Here is a 22,296-nt window from a genome sequence, read left to right as displayed (position 1 = left end):
TAGGTTATCAGGAATGTTGCTTGTACATTTCATGACCTTACCTACTTAAATAATGTTTAGGGTTCTATATTTCCTCAGAAAGAGCATAAAAATATGTTTCACTTAGTAATATTATTCTCATCAACACACTCTGTCAAATCTGTGACACTTTACGCATTACATCTACTGCCCGACTCAAGTTTTATGTTAAAATTTTTTGAATTTCACCTTTTGTTTCCAGTTCTCTTTGCCGAGAACAGATTTCCTTTGCTGCTTATAGAGAAGAGTGCTGACACAGTAGCCTTTAAAATTCCCAAGTTTGCTCATTTATGAGCATTTCTTAGCCAGTGGGTCACACTTTCAGGTGAACTATTCTATATTGGTTTTTTTTTTTAGCGTTGATTCAGAATCTGACATCCAGTAACAGAAGGTAATACAAACCATCACATTAAAACAAGACTTTATTACATTTGTTTGTAATTTAGTTTGCTTATGGTTTATAATCTCACATACACACAAAAAATATATTATTGACATCAAAGAAGTTACAGCAGATTTTAACCCAACAGACGTTTGTCCACTTCAAATACTACAAACAAACATCCTTTACTAGGGAAAAAAATTTTTTTGGAAGCTTACTAGAATTAATTTAGAGCGTATGAGTTACTAAAAAGGTGTGAGTTCCATCACAGTGTTGGAAACTAACAACAAAAATTCAATTAAGTACAACCTAACATTTATACACTATAGAAACAAAATTGCATTATAAAATCAGTAAGTTAATGAACTAAAAGACATACTTCACCTAAGATAAAAATATTTAATTTATAAATCACTATAGAATACAACAAATGAAACAAAATGATGCCATTGAAATTGATTTTTGAAGGATTTTGAGACTCAACTTATATTTTAATATTTTGTTCATATATAGCCAAGAGTAAGAGGGAAAGCCAACCTAGGGTCAGTCCAAAGTTCTGCAGGAGAAACATCAACCACGGTCGCTGTGTTTGAACATGAGTCATTTCAGGAAGCTAAAAAAAGAATAAAAAACCAGAATAAGATCCAGATATATTCACTGCTGGGAAAAGTTTGGTGGGAAAACATGAGAGACTCTGTTATTCAGAACTTAATAACCTTTCAAATTCCCCAGTTACAAAATGTTTAATACCTACTCTTACCAAAATTCTAAAACATTAGATAAATTAAGCCATTTGATTTGGTTAGAAGGATCTTAGTGATACCAGAAATCTTAAAATGACAGACCTATCAACGGAAAGCAAACCCAACTCTTATTTTTATTTTTGGAAAATGCTTCAATGTGCAATAGATAATAAATGAAAGGTATCGTTTTTGATCGTTCTGTTGGGTTTATGAAGTTGCTAAATTCACTGGCTATTACGAAGCACATACTTGTTTCTTTTCAAAATGATGACCGAGGTCTTCCTGACCTTTGGAACAATAAAGGCATCATCTCCTAAGGCTATATTTTATTCTCGGAGAGAGAAATGGCAACCGCTTTATGTTTGTGAAGTGCCGTACGCCATTTAGAGGGAAACGTTCACTCAAGCATCTGTGTGAAATGCCTCACTGTGTTTGTCTCACATTCTTTCGAATCCCTCACCCTGAGAAGGTCAGAGCGAGTATATCTCTCATGACAGTCATTGCTATTGGCGCACAGGCTCAGGTCAACATGGGTTGGAGACTGAACTCCGCCTTGGCACTGCTGACGTTTGGGGCTAGAGGATTCTCTGTTGTGGGAGTTCTCCTGTGTACTGAAGGATGTTTAGCAGCATCCCTGATTTCTATCCACTAGACGTCAGTTGTACGTCTGCCCCTAGTCATGACAACCAAGAATGTCTCCAGACATTGTCAAATGTCCCGTGGGGGCTAAAAACCACCTCTGATTGAGAACTACTGGGTTCTTTTACCTAGCAAGAGAAAGGCCAAACGTAAAAACTATGCAAGGGCTTTAGATTTATGGCAGTGGAAAACAGGCTGATGTAGTTTTTCATGCCTGTATGGGAGCATCCGGTATATATATACCTTTTCAGATTCTTTTCCCTTATAGGTTATTACAAAATATTGAGTAGGGTTCCCTGTGCTATGCAGTAGGCCCTGTTGATTATCTATTTTATATATAGTCGTGTGTACATGTTAATCCCGAACTCCTAATTTATCCCTCCCACCACCTCCCTTTCCCGGTTGGTAACCGTAAGTTTGTTTTCTGTATCTGTGAGTCTCTTTCTGTTTCGTAAATAAGTTCCTTTGTGTCATTTTTTTAGATTCCACATATAAGTCATATCATATGGTATTTGTCTTTCTTTGTCTGGCTTACTTCACTTCGTATGATAATCTCTAGGTCCATCCATATTGCTGCAAATGGTATCCCTTGCTTTTTTTTAAAAAATCAAAATAATTGGCTCTGTGATAACGTGCCATCCATTCAGGGGTACCTTCTAGCAGCTCACCTTTCCCTCGAGGCCTTTCAGGATGCCCTGGCAGAAGGTCTTATGTGACATTTGCTTTCATTTACATCCATTTTATCATGCCCTTTCTTATATCTTTCCCCCTCTCCTGTTTACTCCTCATAACCCTGTAAGAGGTAAAATTATTAACTCCTTTCAGTTATGAGGAAACACTGGCTCAAGGAGGATGACGACTTATCCAAAGGCACACAGACATGATGTCAGAACCAAGACAAGGAGCCAGGTCATCTCATTATTGTAGAGGATATACAAACACCTACAAAGACCAGCTTTCTATCTGAAATTCACCTCTGTCTATTATGGCCAATACATTTCTAACTAATTAGAAAAAAATAGAAAATGCAAACACTAAAAATGTCCCATTAGGCATAAACTAGCCATTGCATGTGATAAAAATACGTAGTAGAATATACAGATATCACACTGCCTTTGTCATAAAACACATCACATTACTGATTCTGTTTTTAAGGCAGACGATATGCACTGGAAAAAAAGCTATAACAGACTAACTTTGTACACCTATAGAAACAGACAAACAATGAAAATCAACATTTCAAAACCCTTTAAGGAGATTCTCACCCTGATATGGAAGCTTTGATCTCAATTTGGGTGGCCTGTCTGAACTTCCCATGTCCACGTGGTTTGGTAAGAAAACCCAGCTAAGCTTGCTTTTGAGACAATACTTGGCCCTCTTTTGGATGACTGTGGATGATATGTGAACCGTAATATCTCTTGGGTACATACCAAAATACCAGAGAGTTCTGCAGAAAGTCTTTCCAAAAGATACAAACATAAAATGCCAAGGCTCAGACCACATCTGATCACAGTATTTCACTTGCTCCAAATCTACCCACATTTAAAAAAAAATTATTTATATTTTATTTATTTATTTTTGGCTGCGTTGGGTCTTCATTGCTGCATGTGGGCTTTCTCTAGTTGCGGCGAGCGGGGGCTCCTCTTCATTGTGTGCGAGCTTCTCGTTGCGGTGGCTTCTCTTGTTGAGGAGCACAGGCTCTAGGCACTCAGGCTCAGTAGTTGTGGTTCGCGGGCTCTAGAGCGCAGGCTCAGTAGTTGTGGCACACAGGCTTCATTGCTCCACAACATGTGGGATCTTCCTGGACCAGTGCCTGAACCCATGTCCCCTGCATTGGCAGGTGGATTCTTAACCACTGCGCCACCAGGGAAGTCCTACTCACATTTTTAAAATAATTTCAGTCAGCAAATTTTGAAGGAAAATAAAGGTCCATTTGAATTAATTTTCAAGAGCATTTATTGTTCTTTTCCTCTTTTTAAAATGCCCAGCAAGAGGTTAAATGCCACCATTTTCCCTGGCTTTCGAGTGAGAAAAGACCCCTTTTCCTCCAGGGCAATTAAATTCTGTTATTGAACAGTTTTACAGATGTTGATTTATAACCTAAGACCAGAGGGGTGAAATGATGGATAGAGTGTGTTAACATTGAAGTAAAATGTAGAGAAAAAAGATGAGAAATGTTAGTAAGACAGCCTTGCCCAGAGATAGCACTAGGAGAAATGTTCTTTCGATTTCTTCCAGATATTCGAAAACCTTGAAGTAGAAAGTCCTTCCTTTTTAACCTCCATGCTTGGCAAGTTCCTCAAGTCAGATCAGTGAATGTCAAGATATGATAGTCAAGGTGTTGTAATTTTCTGGAAAACAATCTTGACCTAAGATGCAACTCTTTAACATACCACTAAGTTCTTTTTTTAAATTTTCAAGCAGGCACAGGAAAGAAATTCCCTGAGATGCGCAAAGTCCACATAGTGACGGTGATTTTTCTACAGATAATTGTCCTTGCAAGTTCTATTAACTAATTCAGAGGTAGTTATGATGGTCAACTGCTGACTAGGATTTCTGAACATTTTAGAAAGTGATAGTAAATAAATGTTTTACACTTGAGTCCTTCCCGATAACTGTATCCTTAGTTAAACTGAAGCTTTAAAATGAATGTTCACAGAGAAGCTAGAACACATCAGGAAGGAAAGTGGATAAATACTAATATCATGTACCATGTAGTAATTAGATACTAGGGAGGACTTGTCACAAAAAAAGGGTGGTCTTTAAAATATCCTCTGAAACTAAGATTCTGTCTCTCCTTCTTGTACATCTAAGGTTCGCACTCCCAGGCCATACAAAGACTTCTCTGTCCATTTCCACTGGTATTCTGAAAACGCTTCCTTGTTGGTGTCATTAAACATCAATTACTGGATTTTGCAACATTTACCTTCATTACGGTTCATAAATGTACATGCTAAAAAAGAAATCTCAGTGTCCAATATTTCTATTGATATAATACACTAAAAATTTCAAAGGCCTTTCATTATTAACAATGTACAATTCAAATATAGAAGTTCAACATTCATTTGTGGAAGACACTTGGCGATATCCCTTATGAAGGTAAAATTGCAATGCAAATATTCTTCCCCTCTCAGGAATCCATAGCTTTTGGCGTCACCAACTTTCAAGAGAAATGATATGTTTCTCCATTCATGAAGCACAACTAACAACTGGTTTGTGCCATCTTCTTTTCAGAGGGACCTTAAGACCCATCGTGCACACTGAGTCGGGTATGTATTTGCCTTTGGTAAGAAGAACCATGCTTATTCCTAAGAAACATGATGAGGAAAAAAACCTCAGAAGCCTTTTTGTAGGGTGTCCTAATAATGTTTAAACTCTTTAGGGGCACACATGCAATGGGTTGGTCTGTCACATTTGTAAATGGCTTAATTTTGTCCTTGCAGAAGGGTCACTTCTAAGAACAAAATGGAAACTTGTTAATGGAAGTCACCATTTGGTTGGCAAATCTGCAATGATCTGTTTGCATGTGCAACTGTACACTTAATAGTTGTGTCACCTACAAATTGGCACTTGCCAGCTACCTCTAAGGATTAAATTATGAGCCGATGCGGCTGCTGACCTTCTACACCTCCTGAAAGGAGTTCAGGGTGGAGATCAGAAATGAGGTGCTCTGTGCTCTGGAGAAAACTGGCACAACAGGTCCTCAGATAATTAGATATTTTCAGGAGATGATTTTATGAGCCCAAATCTTGCATCTCCTCTTATCTAGAAAAAACACTAAAATCCTTCATGCTGACATCTGCTCCTCGTGACTAGCTAATCATGAGATTAGCAGAAACCTTCTGCAAAAAATATGTGCTTGATTGCATGGACTCCCCCTTCACTAAAACCACATATATACTGACCTTCCCCCCCACCTCTCTGAAGCAGTTTCTCAGAGCTATCTGAAATGCTGTCTCCCGGGCTATAGTCCTCATTTTGCCCCAATAAAACTTAACTCACAGCTCTCACGTTGTGCTTTTTTTTTCCCGTCGACAGTTGAATATCGAAGACTTCTGGATTCTGGTATGGCATGTAAGGAGATTACAAGTCACCAATTCATCCTAACAAGCGAAAAACTGAACAACCTCAAAGGTTAACCAGCCTTCTTAGATATGTCAGAGAAGTGAGGTCACAGGGCAAACTGCTGGCCTACATATTGAAAGACAAGAAGACACAGAGAGAGAATCACAATTTACTGTAGCAGAAACCACAAGCAGGAACTTTTGTAGGAACCAGCGCCAGGGTAGGGAAACTGGAGCTGTAAGTGATGGATCGTTAGAGGCTGAGTGTAGACAAGCCTAAGCGTTAAAAGCTTCAGGGGGAACCAGTCTTAAGGAGGCCTTCCACCCACACACTTTTGTGAATTTTACTGAGAGGAGCTCTACCAGGTTCTCACAGTGAATATTGGAGAAAAATGCCGTCAAGCTTCCAGACTTCAGAGCAAGGAAAGTTATCAGGGAAAAAGATGGGCATTAGATAAGGAAAAAAGAGTCAATGCTCCAAGAAGACGTAACAATCCTTAATGTGTATGCACCTAACAACAGCATGTCAAAATACATGAGGCAAAAACTGATAAAACTGGAAGAAGAACTAGATGGATCCATTATAGCTGGAGACTTTAGCGCGCCTCTTTCAGAAACGGACAGATCCAGGAGGCAAAATATCAGTAAGATCAAAGTGGAACTAAAGAGCTGGACCGTCAATCAGCTGGATAAAATTGACATCTACAGACCACTCCATCCAATCACAGCAGAACACACATTCTTCTCAAGCTCACGTGGAACATTCACTAAGACAGACCACATTCTGAGCCATAACGCTTAATAAACTCAGAAGAATAGGAATCATACAATGTCTGATCTCAGATCGCAATGGAATTAAACTAGAAATTTATGACAGAAAAATAGCTGGAACATCCCCAAATACTGAAGATTAAACAACACAGTTCTAAATAACATGAGTCAAGAAGAAGTCTCAGGAGAAATTAATATTTTGACCTAGATGAAAATGAAAATCAACTTATCAAAATTAGTGGGATTCAGTGAACATAGTGAATAGAGGGAAATTTATGATTGAATGTATATGTTAGAAAAAAAGAAAGATCTAAAATCAATAATCTAAGCTTCCAATTTAGGAAACTAGAAGAAGAATAGCAAATTAAATCCAAAGAAAGAAGAAGAAAAGAAGTAATAAAAATTACAGCAGAAATCAATGAAATTGAAAACAGGAAATCAATAGAGAAAAATCGACAAAACCAGAAGTTGATTCCATGAAAAGAGCAATAAAACAGATTAGCCTCTTCCAGGCTAACTAAGAAATAAAGACAGAAGACACAAATTACCAATACCAGAAATGAAAGAGGGGACATCACTAATAAATCCATGGACAATAAAAGGAAAATAAAGGAATATTATGAATAACTCTATGCCCACAAATTTGATAACCTAGATGAAATATACAAATTCCTTGAAAGACACAATCTGCTAAAACTAACACAAAAAGAAATAGACCATCTGAATAGGCCTATTTCTATTAAAGAAATAGAATCAATAATTAACAACCTTCCAAAGCACTAGACCCAGATGTATTCACTGGTGAATTCTATCAAATATTTAATGAAGAAATTGTGTCAGTTCTCTACAGTCTCTTCCCAAAGAAAGAAGCAAAGGAAATACTTTCTAATTCATTCTAAGAGGCCAGAGTTGTCTTAACACCAAAACCAGACAGAGATATTACAAGAAAAGAAAAATAGAGAGCAATATTTCTCATGAACAGAGTTGTAAAAATCCTCAACAAAATATTAGCAACTCAAATCCAACAACGTGTAAGAAGAATTATATACTGCAAAAAGGTGGGATTCACCCCAGGCATATACAAGCCTGGTTTAACATTCAAAAACCAATTAATGTAATCTACATTCCAATATCAACAGGCTAAAGAAAAACCACATGATCCTATCTATAGATGCGTATAAAGCATTGACAAAATTCAACACCCATTTATGATAAAAACTCCCAGTAAACTAGGAATAGAGGGAAATTTCCTCAAATTCACTATGAACATCTATAAAAAGCTTACAGCTAACTTCTCACTCAATGGTGAGAAACTCAAAGCTTTCCCATAAGAACAGACACAAAGCAAGGATGTCCCCTCCCACCACTGCTTTTCAACATCGTATTGGAAGTCCTAGCAAATGCAGTAAGAGAAGAAAAGGAAATAAAAGGTAAAGAGATTGGGAAAGTGAAAATAAGACTGTGTTTATTTGTACTTGACATGATCATCTATGTAGAAAATCCAAAAGAACCAACAGCAAAGCTCCTGGAACTATTAAATGCTTATATCAAGGTTACAGAATACAAGGTTAATATACAAAAGTCAATTGCTTTTCTATTTACCAGGAATGAACAAGTGGAGTTTGAATTAAAAATATATTACCATTTATATATTTATATTAGTACCCAAAATGAAATACTCAGGTATAAATCTAACCAAATATGTGCAAGATCTATATGAGGAAAACTCTAAAGCTCAAACAGAAGATGTCAAGGAAAAACTGAATGGAGAGATATTGCATGTTTATGAATAGGAAGACTCAATATTGTCAAGATGTCAGATCTTCACAACTTGATCTACAGATTCAATGCAATCCAAATCAAAATAAAAATCCCAGCAAGTTATTTTGTGGATATTGACAAACTGATTCTGAAGTTTATATGGAGAGGCAGAAGACACAGAATAGCCTACACTATATTGAAGGAGAAGAATAAAGTTGGAGAAGAACGTCAAGACTTACTATAAAGCTACAGTAATTAAGATAGTGTGGTATTGGCAAAAGAATAGACAAACAGATCAATGGAACAGAGTAGAGAGCTCAGAAATAGACCCACATAAATATAGTCAACTGATCTTTGACAGAAGAGCAAAAGTAATAAAATGGAACAAAGTCTTTTAAACAAATGGTGTTGGAACTATTGGATATGCACATGCAAAAATAATGAATCTATACACAGAACTTTCATAAAAATTAAGTCAAGATGAATCACAGATTTAAATGAAAAACAAGATTATAAAACTACTGGAAGATAATATAGGTGAAACCTAGATGACCTTGGGTTTGGTAATGCCTTTTTAGATACAACATCAAAAACATGATCCACAAACGAACTCACTGACAAGCTGAAGTTCATTTAAATTAAAAACTTCTTCTCTTGATAACATCAAGAGAATGAAAAGATAAGCCAGAGACTGGGAGAAAATATTTGCAAAAGACACATCTAATAAAAGACTGTTTAAAATATACAAAGAACGCTTAAAATTCAACAATAAGAAAACAAACAACCCAATATTTAAAATGGGCAAAAGAGCTGAAAAGACACCTCCCCCAAGGAGGCAGAAGGTATATCGATGGCAAATAATCATATGAAAAGATGTTAAACATCATATGACTTCAGGGAATTCCAGATTAAAATGGCAATGAGATACTGCTGCACACCTATTCGAATGGCCTAGATCCAAAAAACGGACAACACCAAATACTGGCAAAGATCTGAGGCAACAGGAACTCTCATTCATTGCTGGTGGGAATGCAAAATGGTACAGCCACTTCGGAAGACATGTGGCATATTTTTTGCAGAACTAAACATTCTCTTATCGGTAAGATCCAGAAATCACATTCCTCAGTATTTACCCAAATATTTTGGAAACTTATGTTAATAGAAGAACTTGCACATGGATGTTTACAGCAGTTTTATTCATAATTTCCAAAACTTGGAAGTAACCAAGGCATCCTTCAGTAGGTAGATGGATAGGTAAATGGTGGTACATCCAGACAACTGAATATTATTCAAAGCTTAAAAAAAAAAAAAGCTATCAAGACATGGGGAAAATGTAAATGTATATTACTAAGTGAAATAACAGGCAAAACTATGGAAACAGTAAAAAGATTAGTGGTTGCCAGGAGTTAATGGAAAGGGAGGGATGAACAGGAGGATCACAGAGGATTTTTAGGGCAGGGAAAATATTCTGTCTGATACTACAGTGGTGGAATACATGTCATTTGTCAGAACCCATAGAATGTACACCACCAAGCACGAATCCTCATGTAAATATTGACTTTGGATGCTAATGATGTATCAGTGTAGTTTCATCAATTGTCACAAACATATTATTACAGTGGTGTGGGATGTTCATAGTGGCGGAAGGTGTGTATGTGGGAGTCAGATGTCATGTGGGAATTTTCTGTAGTTTCTAGTCAATACTGCCATGAACCTAAAACTGCTCTAAACAATAAAGTTTATTAATTAAAAAAAATCCATTTCCTAGTTACACTAACCACACTTCAAGCACTCAGCATAGTCACATGTGGGTGTGGCCACCATCTTAGACCATGCAGACAAAAAAAATTTTTTTTTTATTATCTAAGCCCAGTGTAAATTAAAGAAACACTCAGCATGGCCTATAGGCTTACTGGGAGAAACATTATAATGGTTATGGATCATCTGGTATCGATTATGGATCTAATGATATTTCTTCTGTTCCACCTATACCTTCCTATTTTCTAAGAGTAAAACTAGAAAAAAATGAGAAGGAAAAACTAAAGAATATTTTGAGTTACTGGATTGTTTGGTGGCTACGGCCAAACTACAGAGTGCCATTTCAAAGTCTTTTATTTATACTCAGAACAGGAAGATATTTTTCCAAGTATTTTCCATAGTCTCATAACACTAATACACTTAGATTTGTTTTAATCATCACTGCTATGAAGAGCCACTGGGAGAGCTCTATGTTGTCTAGCACATGAGAAAAATTAACTTTTGAATATTCACCCACTCACATATTTATAACAATGTTAATTTTTCAGTTTTTCTCTTGACTTTTGAAGGGTCATTTGATGATTGTTCATTGCTAACATGTTGCTAAAAAATGATTACAAAAAGACATGTAGGAGTTCTGTTAAACAGAGAGGTAGATAGATTACCATTTTTAATGACACCCCAAAAGTTTATCCAGTGTTTGCAAAACCTAATAACTCAGTCTGTATAATCTTTTGTCTATGCACTGTCTCCAAGAAAATTTTCTGAAGATGTCATCCATGAGATCACAACTTGCTGAAAAAACTAGTAAAGCAGAAAGACTATTTTGCCTTTATGAATCCAAGAGACAGATGCACTGCTCTTGTCTGTCTGTCTTCTCCCTTGTGTTGGCTGAGCAACTTACTTGTGTTAGTAAGTATTCCACCACAGACACAATCACATTACCTTTTTGTTTTTCTTTCAGATTGTGGCTCTTCATAGCAGTGATCATCTCATACATTCAATAAACTTTAGATGAACCGTAAACAACCTATGTTACTCCTGATGAGCAAACAAGATTGTATCTGGCATGCACTGTCACAAACTTCACAAAAACAGGGAAGTTGCTCTAGTGAATGAAAAAAAAATCAGACGAGGATCAAATTTGTCATTCAGTCCTCAGGAAGAATTTAGGAAAATATCATCCTTTCTAACTCTGAAAAGCAATAGAGATTTCTTTTATTTACTTATTGTCATCAACATAGGTTTATCTATTCATGCAACTTAAAATTGAGGAAGAAGAGAAAACAGTGGATAGAATTGCAGCAGATTTCTGTTTCAGTGAGCTTAAAAAACAAAAGAGAAATGGGTTTACGTGATTAATGATGGAACCCTTTTGACTTGTAAATGTCTTTAACTTACACAATTTTATTCACCATAGAATTACATTAAAAAATTACTGTTTATGAAACATGTCTTTCCATAAGCAAAAATTTGTTACCCAGTACTAATATATACTTTTTTACTCTCGAGCTTTTAAAATACAATTGAGGGCTTCCCTGGTGGCGCAGAGGTTAAGAGTCCGCCTGCCGATGCAGGGGACACGGGTTCGTGACCCGGTCCGGGAAGATCCCACATGCCACAGAGCGGCTAGGCCCGTGAGCCATGGCCACTGAGCCTGCGCGTCTGGAGCCTGTGCTCCGCAACGGGAGAGGCCACAAGAGTGAGAGGCCCGCGTACCGAAAAAATAAAAAAATAAATAAAATACAATTGAAAAATTCAGCAAAGTTGTAACATCAAAACCAACACACAAAAATCCATTGTGCTTCTATATCCAAACAATGAACAATCTGAAGAGGAGGGATATTAAGGAAACAATTCCATTTGCAACAGTATTGAAAAGAATAAAATACTTAGAAATAAACTTAACCAAGAAGGCACAAATAAAGGGAATGACATCTCATGTTCATGGACTGGAAGACTTAATATTGTTAAGGTATCACTACTAGGTAAAGTAATCTACAGATTTAATGCAATTCCTATGAAAATACTAATGACTTTTTTTTTTTTTTTTTTTTTGCAGAAACAGAAAAATCCATCCTAAAATTCATATAAATCTCTAGGGACACCAAATAGTAAAAACAATCTTGAAAAAGAACAAATTTAGAGGTCTTGCACTGCCTGATTTCAAAATTTACTAGAAACCTACAATAATCAAAAGAGTGTTGTCTTGGCATGAAGACAGACATACAGGTGAATAAACTACAACAGAGAGCCCAGAAATATATTCTTGCATACACAGCCAATTGATTTTCAACAAGAGTGCCAAGACAACTTGATGGGGCAAGAACAGTCCTTTCAACGAATGGGGAAAACTGGATATCCACACACAAAAGAATGAAGCTGGACTCCTACCTTACACCATATACAAAAATTAACCCAGAATGAATCAAAGACCTAAATGTAAGAACTAAAACTATAAAACTCTTAGAAGAAAACATAGGGGGAAATCTTTGTAACATTGGATTTGGCAGTGATTTCTCGGATATGTCACTAAAAGCTCAGGCAACACAAGAGAAACATAAAAGTTTGACTTCATCAAAATTTAAAACTTTTAGGCAACAAAGGACATTACAGAGTGAACAGGCAATCCATGGAATGGAGAAAATATTTGCAAATCATGTATCTGATAAAGGGTTAATATCCAGAACATATAAAGAACTCCTATAACTCACAACCAAAAACCAAACAACCCAATTACAAAATGAGCGAGTGACTTGAATAGACATTCTTCCAAAGAGAAGATATACCAATGGCCAATAAGCACATGAAAAGATGCTTAACATCACGAATCATTAGGGAAATGCAAATGAAAACCGCAATGAGATACCACTTCACACCCATCAGGATCACTATTATCAAAATAACAGAAAATAACAAGTGTTGGTGAGGATGTGGAGAAACTGGAACGCTGACTACCACTGGTAGAAATGTAAAATGGTGCAGATACTATGGAAAACAGTACGGCAGTTTCTAAAATAATTAAAAATAGAATTATCATATGATTTAGCAACTCCATTTTTGGATATATACACAAAAGAACTGAAGCAAGGACTCAAACATATTTATACACCCGTGTTCACAGCAGCATTATTCACAACAGTCAAAAGGGGAAAGCAAGTCACGTATCCATTGATAGATAAATGGATAAACAAAATGTGATGTACATACAATGGAATAGTATTCAACATTAAAAAGGAAGGAAGCTCTGACACATGCTAGGACACAGATGAGCCTTGAAGATACTATGTGAGGCGAACTCAGCCAATCACAAAAGGACAAATACTGCATGATTCCACTAATGTGAGGTACCTACAGTAAATGGTCAAATTCATAGAGAAGAAAGCAGAATGGTGGTTACCAGGGGCTGGGCGTAGGGGTGTGTTGTTGTTTAATGAGTATGGAGTTTCAGTATGAAAAGATTTTTTAAGTTCTGGAGATGGATGGCGATGAAGGTTGCACAGCAACGTGAATGTACTTAATGCCATTGAACTGTACACCTAAAATGGTTAGAATGGCAAAGTTTATGTTACGAATATTTTACCACAATGAACACACACACATTCACTCACTCCAAGGTTTCAAAAACTTTGCTTTGATTAATTCTTTAGCTCTTTAGCTTACTGTAATATTACAATAAGTAGCATCTAGAGTACATCTAAGAAAATATACGGTAGGAAGAGGTGTCATTTACTAAGGATTTATTGCATTCACTTTGTACTGAGAAACATGAAGTTCTGGGTTATGTTTAGATCTCCAAGTCCCAGAGCATAAAATGTCATGTTATGAATGTTTTTGTCCCCTCTCAAAATTCATATGTTGAAACCCTTCCCCTAAATGTGATGGTATTAGGAGGTGGGGCCTTTGGGACATAATTAGGATTTGATGAGGTCATGAGAACAGAGCCCACATGAATAGAATTAGTGCCCTCGACACAAATTACTATGTTGAGCCAACAATCCTGAAATTGGGAGATTTGTTCCCACTGACACAAGTCCTGTTTCGAATTTAGGTCTTTTAAAATTAGTAGCTATGTTTGTAAAACAACTTAATACAGTAGTTTTAACTTTCCTTACCAAGCAAGAAACCAAGGGCCACAGCTCTCGGTGTGTCTGAGATCACCAAACTGGAGGCTTATAAGGTTCTTTTTAAAAATTCAGCATTAGACATTTTATTTGTTAAATATTCAAATACAAAATATTATAGGTTTCTACCTTCTCAATGGTATCCCAAGGGAATTCATGAAGCCATTTGCAACAGAAGATAAATGAAAATTTCTCTTTTGAAAACTGAGTTGTAAGCCAAAGACCATATCATTGTCACATATAATTCAGAGAGACAAAGATATTACCTGTTTTTAACTTGTATTTAACTATTCACTTCTCCATTTTTTTCCTTAGGGGAAGCAATTAAGTTAGACAAACTCTTAATTGTATAGCTCAGAAAAGAGAGTCATCAGCCAGCTGTAATATTTTCCTAAGAAATGGATTGCTTTGGAAGATGTGTGTGTGTGTGTGCACGCATGCACATATGGTTTGAGAAACTAGTTAGAAGAAATAAAACATGAAGAGCAAAAAATACACACATTTCTGGTGGCCAATTTTTAAAAATTACAGAGCTCAGTGTTCATCAGAGTTGGGCCTATTAATCATTTTCTCAGTAGAAAATGTCTAAGTGTAGGGTTTGACTGATTTTTAGAGAAATCTCTTTTTTTACAGAAAGAGAATGGAAATCTTTCAAAATTGTTGGCAAGAATGATTTTCATACTTCTTGCTTTTGTGAAGAAATAACTGTGAACGTTAAATTATATTCATTGTGCTGCCTGAAATGGTTTTTAAATGCTTCCCATATTTTCACAGCAAAAGAGTGTTTAAACGATGTCAGTTACACACATTGATTTCAAGTACAGTATTTGTTGAAAGCAAATATTCATATCAAGATTATTTTACGTCTTTTATAACAAAATATCCCTTTTCTATAGATGAATATTGTTTAAAGGTCATTACACCTAGATATTGCCAAACTTCAAAGAAAGGATAGCTTACTAGTTTTTTTGGATAAAGGATTCATTTACCAGAGCCAACTTGGGATTATAGATTATTGATTGAATTGCACTGGATTTATTTAAAGTTCTCTGAGAAAGAAAGACTCAATCAAATGCAATAAATTGGAAGATAAAGAAAGCATGATGGGAACAGGGAATAGGACCAAAATATCCTAAACGTGCAGGAATAGCTTAATATTACAGGCACCTGCTTTTTAAAAGATGAGAAACCTAGCTAGGAGGGTGGCCCTTTTGTCAGTCAATTTATGTTCTTTTTACCCAATTCACAATTTTAAAGCTGTTATATTTACTAGACTAAAATAATTGTAGAGAAGCCAATGAATGCCCTTCATCTGGACTGTTGATAATCCTATTTACTGAGTGGGCTTCATAGAGGGATCTGTTTTTTCTGTGTTGGGGTATATTTTCAAAGCAGAGGATCTAAGTTCAAAAATTCAAACTATTCTTTACCCTGCCTTTCATACAAAGAAAATTATCTGGTAATTGGAAAGTGCTCCAGGCAAAAGGGTGGCTGTGATATTACTTGGAGGATATTATTTCCAGAAGAAGGTAGATAAGCAAATTGCTCTAAGTGATTCCTCTTCAATCTTACTGTTTCCTCTGCCATTATTATGTCAGTGAAAAGAGGTTTTAAAAGAGCATCAAAACAAAAAACAAAACCAAACACGAACAAACAAAAAACCAAAATAAAAAACCCAAGTGCAGAGCAGAAAAGGAAGCAACCCAGAGATTTATGTAGTGAGAAAGACTGGTGGAGGGAGAGGGCTGGAAATAAGGTATATCCTCAATTAATTCCCTGTGATGTACACGGAGGGGGCATGAGAGTTTCTTTTGCTTTGGCATGAATTGGTAGGCACTTCCTTCTTCTGTACCTACTTCTCTGAGTTACAGCTCCTCCACTATCAGCTTGGAGGCTATTAACATACTAGATCCTAGGCAGCTGTGCAGTTATCCCCATTCTAGAGACATCTCCAGTCACATCCATCATGATAGCCCCTTGAGATTTCTATGGGCTTGTTGCTATGGAAACAGTTTTGCAGGATTTAAAACCTTAGGAAAAGTGCCTAAAGGTTTGAATCTTGTTTCGGATCCAAAACAAACCTTTCTTTGGCATAACCTGCTTAATGCTCTTCAAAATGAATTAACTTATTCTTTAAATAATAAATCATATCGTTAAAAATAAAGCCTCTCTTATCCAAACTGCTGAAAAAAACAGTACTTCCAGGGCTGGTCTTTTCCTTCTATTTGAGAGATTTTATAAACTTTAGAGATGGTGGCTATGAGAAATCTTCCTGATTTTTTTAGTTCTGGGAATTTTCTTAGAAGGAATTTTCAGTTCTCAGACTTCGAATGAGAAGCTCTTACATAGCTGCCTCTGTTCCCGAGCACATGTAAACCAAGGTTAGTAGCACAGAGACATGTTAGTTTTCTATGGCTGCTGTTAACAAATCACTACTAACAACACAAATTCGGGCTTCCCTGGTGGCGCAGTGGTTGGGAGTCCGCCTGCCGATGCAGGGGACGCGGGTTCGTGCCCCGGTCCGGGAAGATCCCACATGCCGCGGAGCGGCTGCGCCCGTGAGCCATGGCCGCTGAGCCTGCACGTCCGGAGCCTGTGCTCCGCAACGGGAGAGGCCACAACAGTGAAAGGCCCGTGTACCGCAGAAAAACAAACAAAAAAACCCCCAAAATCCCCCACAAATTTATCTTACAGTCTGTAGGTCAGAAATTTGACTTGGGTCTCACCAGGCTAAAATCAATGTGTTTGGAACCGAGCAGAACCCTGTGGGCTCCCTCCCCCCAAGTAAAAAGGCCCCTTCATGTCCTCTGCCTCTTGTTTGTAGAAAAGCTAACATCTCCCAGGTCTTCCTGGGTCACAAAAGAGCAGGTTCAAGCAGTTAATGATTAGGATAATAGGGTCACAGGCAGTGTCTGATGCACATTCCTGAATTGTTTTACAGATACGGTAATTGCCACAAGAGGGAAGTAACTGTATGACGACCAGACTGCAGTCACGACATGAGCTGCTCCATCTTGAGCAGAACTGAATCTATGGCACAATTCCAAGCACTGGCCTTAAGAGAATGGGATTAACACTATTGCTCATAATAATCTGTATCTTTGTAGGCATCAAAATAATTGTAACTTTTTCTGCTTGTATATGTAAACGGGCAACTGAAGCTGTCAGCCAAGAGATGCTTCAAACCCATGTCAATATCTTTCACACTAAGACCTCGAGGCCCTTTCACAGCATGAAGCAGCTACAGAAGACGGACCTTCATCCCTAATCCCATAGAAATGGAATGATATCTGAGGGGGGTGGGATTTGTAAACAGCTCTTTGCAGGAAACGGCCCACAGCAGGAAACCCCCTTTCTTGTCCACTCAGCAAAGCTACGCTGTAACTAACTTTTCAATCAGGCACCCCCATGCTCTACTCATCTCCAGCCCTAGCACACCTATCAGATCTTGTGCTCACACAATACCTTGCCTAACTTGTTGGTTCTTTCTGTAGATCAAAAAAGTAGAAATGAAGAATAAGTAATTAACAGGTGACCAGATCTCTTCCCTTGCTTCCCCTTCAGTAATCTCATGAACAAACAGTGTGGACAAACTGTGTGAACAAGACAGCATCTAAAGAAACATCACAAGAAGTCAACAAGCCTGCATGCAGTGGGAGAGGGTGACGACTCTGACCCCCCATCTCAATGATTAACTGAGATTACCTCCGTTTTTCCCTTTAAAAACTTTCATGGCCAAGCAGATGGTTTTTGGGGGACACTGAGTCAATCATCTCCCCAGATCACCAGCATTCTGATTAAAAGCAATTTTCCTTTCTACCAACAACTGCCTCTCGGGTATTGATTTTTGAGCGGGGAGCAGCCGGACCTGAATTTGGTAACATATTTTTCCATTTCGGATTCTTTAGGGGAGAATCTGTTTCTTTGTCTTTTCCAGCTCCTAGAGGCTGCCTGCATTCCTGGGCTCCTGGCCCCCTAACTCCAATTTCAAATGCAGCAACATCAAATCTCTCTGACCTTTCTGTCGTCACATATCTTTCTCTGACCACAGCTGGGGAAGGTTTTCCACTTTTAACAACTGGTGATTAGGTTGGGACCACCCAGATAATCCAGGGTAATCTTCCCATCTCTGGATTCTAAACCTTAATCACACCTGCGTAGTTTCTTTTCATATGTGAGATAACATATTCACAAGCTTCCAAGACTGGCACATGTATATCTTTCAGGGGCTATTATATCTATAAAGAACAAATCTCATGAAATCTTTGTAGCAAACATGGGAGTATGAAAAAGATCACAAACCAATAGATTTGTTTTAAATAAGATTTAGGGAAATAAGATAAACAAGATACATGGATATTAACATATGCATCACAGACACTGCTGATTGTATCAGACATTTCTCCTGTTACATCACTTCAAATACTCTTTCAAAGCCCTACCACTTACTTTCCATATTCTGTGCAAATAGCAAGCAGGAAAGCAGGTGTGACTATATTAACAACAGGCAAAGAAGACTCAGGACAAGGACTTTTACCAGAGATCAAGAGGGATCGTTCACGGTGATAAAAGTATCAATTCAATTAAGAAGACGTAGCAGCCCCACATATGCATGCATCTAATATCAGAGTAGCAAATGCATGAAGCAAAACTGATAGAACTAAGAAAGAAATAGGGAAACCCACAAAGTTAGGTCTGTATTCTAACTCCCTCAAGCATTCCCTCAATAATTAACAGAACTAGTGGAGAAAAAAAATCATCATGGAATTTGAAAATATGAATAACACTATCACCCAGCCTGATCTAACTGACATTCACAGAACCCCTCACCCCACAGCAGTCGCACTCACGTACTTTTCAAGTGAACATGGGGCCATTCACCAGGATAGACCCTATTCTGGGCCATACAAAAAGTCTCAGAATATTTCAAAGGGCTAAAATAATACAAGGTATATTCTCTGACTGTGCAAGAATTAAAATAACTAAGATATTTTTAAAGCTATAAATATTGAGATATTAGGCAACATACTTTCACACAGTACATGGGTCAAATAAGAAAAAATCATGAGACGTTGTGAATGTTTAGAAACATTTCAAAATGATCAGTACTGGAAACAGAACATATCAAAATACATGAGACTCAGCAAAGCAGTGCTTAGAGGGAAATTTACAGCTTTAAATGCTTATACTAGAAAAGGAGAAAACGCTTAAAATCAATGATACATCGTTCCACCTCATGAAGCCAGAAAATGATCAGAAAATTAAATGCAAAGTGAGTAGAAGGGAGGAAATAATAGAAATAAGAACAGAAACAATAGGCAAAATCATGAAGCAATAGTATATAATCATTGCCAGTTTTTCTGCTTTTAGAATTTGTGCTTCCCGTTCCTGCAAACTTTAGCACCATCAGATCTCACAGATCCTTCTTCTTGAGGAGAATACACCAGGGAATGTTTCCACTGAACTTGAAGTTATGTCTACCACCTGGTCACTTGAGCATCTCATGCTAATGTATCAACCAATAGAGAAAAAAGTTATTATGCTGATGGGAACAATCGTCAGTGGTTTCCCATGAGGAGTAGGGTGATTGCTACCCAATGGAGTAAGCAAGGACTCTATCTGGAAACCTGAGAATTCCTTGGAGCCTTTCTTGGTGTTTCCATGCCTGGTGACAATGGTGAACAGGCAACCACAGGAGCTATGGCCTGACAAAGACAAAGAGGATCCCTCAGGGAAGATCTGGGTGTCCTACCAGGAATGAAATCAAGGTCAGCCACAGTGCTGCCTGAAGGTGGGGAGAATCAAGATTGTCTGCTGGAAGGACGGAGATCATGAATATCAAATACTGCCTCAAGACCAGTAGGGTTTAGAGACTGTTTCCACTAACTACCTTGTATTAAGTCTTTGTGGAGACTTTTGCTGTCTACCGCTCTGCAGGGGCTTTGGTATAGATGGAATTCCAAAGTGAAGGACCAGAAGCATATCTGAGTGGTGGAGGGGATCAACTGTTAATGGCCAGCACGTGTGTGCTATTTCATATTCTTTCAGCCCATCTCTCACCCCAGCTACTGCGGCAGACACCATTTCCAAGAGGGCGTTAACTAGTCCTGCACGAAGCCTTGTTTCAGGTCTACACTACATTCCTCCTTCTCTTGCCCTGGGCTCCTCAGCGTGATGGCATGGCACTGCCAGGGAACTCCCTTGGCACTCAGGCATGTATCATCTGAAATGTGGGAGGTGATGCTTATGGGACCAACGAACAATGGGGACAGACGCCCCCTCAGTAGGTCCTGTGTGGCGGATGCCCCACGGTGGTATTGAACTTAATAAAAACCCATTGTTCTATTGATCTTCTATCCTCCTCTGTTTCACTCCACCTGCCCTTCACTTCTGCTCCCCGGGATCACCTCCCAAGTTGACTGACTTCACACACGCCTCTGCCTTAGGCTCTGCTTTGGGGAAACCCAGTCTAGCACATGGATCTTTATAATAGCGAATGAATTTCCTCTGGCCACCCAGAGCTGCGTTCATTCTTAACGTAATTTAGAAACCATTCGATGGAACTGAGAGGTGATGTGCTTGGATCAGGCGATACCACTCGGGAGAATTTCAGGCTGGCAGACTTGCCTGGTGAAGACTTTCTGCTTTGCTGGCATCATTGCTAACGGCCCCATTTTTGCCCCCAGTTCTTTTCCTTTTAGGAGTTTGAAATCACACCCCCAATTTCTTTGAAACAAATAAGCAAAGCAAAAATCTAGCTAATCTTTTCACATTAACCCTGCTCAGAAGATGCCTGGTAAATTTCCAGAATTTGGTAAACGGCCAGTGAATGAAAGTATTCCCCCTTACCCTTTAGTGGCCGTCATTTATTTTCTTTGCTGTTATACAGAGTCTTGAAACCTTGTTTTCTTCCCTTGAAATGACAAAAAAGTATTTTCTTTGGCATGGCCCCAGAGTACAACAGTTAAACTTGCCACTATGTGAAAGAGCTGTATTTGTTTAGAAGTTACTCAAAAGGCCGTGAGAGCAGGTGACCTGGATTATAGGAAGTAGCCCCAGGAAACTCAGAGGATTTTCTTTCCTGTCTTTTTGCCAGGACACTGATTTTTCTTTGGCCAATAGTAATTTGCAATAAGGTCAGGATTTCTTCTAGTTAGAATTTCATAGGATGTCAGCCACATTGTTTCCTTACAAGCAATTCTTTATCCTTACAAGACCGGGAGAAGAAACATCGAGGGGAAAATGATGTCTAGCTTAGGGCTCAAATGGTTCTTGATAATCTTTTCAGGTCAATTTTAGGAGACAAAGAGAAAGGACTAACTACGTACATACACATCCATCATACCTGAAGAGAGACTACACTGTGTTAAAACACAAAATCAACTTCAAAAGAATATAGCAACTGCCCCCGATGAACTCCTAAAGAAAAAAGGAATTAGAAATGCAAAGCGGTTGTGACCACCTAGAGGGGTGGGATAGGGAGGGTGGGAGGGAGGGAGACCCAAGACGGAAGAGATATGGGGACATATGTATATGTATAACGGATTCACTTTGTTATAAAGCAGAAACTAACCCACCATTGTAAAGCAATTATACTCCAATAAAGATGTAAAAAAAAAAAAAAAGAAATGCAAAGCTGAAAATTCGGAGGCTCCAGAGTGACCTTAAGGACGGATCTACAGACATTTTACATAAAAGGTAGCTCACGACATTCAGTGATGAGTGGCCGTGTGCTTTCTAAGTCACACAAGGTGAGAAATCCGGATTTCTCAAAGTGGAAGGATGGCGGGATTCTCTAACACTGATTGCGGGTTGCGGACCGGGGTTCAGAAAAGATGGGTAGAATCAGCTGCACCTTTGACTATATTCATTATCAAGATTAGGGAATTCCCCGAGTATCATAGACAATATGTAAGACCATTTCCAAATATGAAAGTACATTTTGGTGTTTACCTCATATACTTGAATCTCATGAGAATTAAGAAAGACCACCAGGGCTTCCCTGGTGGTGCAGTGGTTGAGAGTCCGCCTGCCGA

The 22,296-nt window shown here is 38.0% G+C and overlaps 1 protein-coding gene across 1 annotated transcript in view; it reads right to left on the bottom strand.

Moving 5' to 3' along the window:
- Positions 1 to 422: 422 nt before the first annotated feature.
- SLC39A12 (solute carrier family 39 member 12) overlaps positions 423 to 22,296 on the bottom strand; it is a 68,621-nt gene continuing 46,747 nt past the window's right edge. Inside the window, exon 11 of the mRNA XM_027122110.1 lies at positions 423 to 1,013. Coding sequence (XP_026977911.1) covers positions 885 to 1,013 — 129 coding nt within the window. The 3' untranslated portion in view covers positions 423 to 884. The remainder of the gene's footprint in view (positions 1,014 to 22,296) is intronic.

The sequence above is a fragment of the Aethalodelphis obliquidens genome, unplaced genomic scaffold, assembly GCF_003676395.1.
Source record: "Aethalodelphis obliquidens isolate GAN/ISIS:26980383/991018 unplaced genomic scaffold, ASM367639v1 scaffold23, whole genome shotgun sequence".
Lineage (NCBI taxonomy): Eukaryota > Metazoa > Chordata > Mammalia > Artiodactyla > Delphinidae > Aethalodelphis > Aethalodelphis obliquidens.
This window is presented reverse-complemented; position numbering and strand designations above follow the sequence as displayed.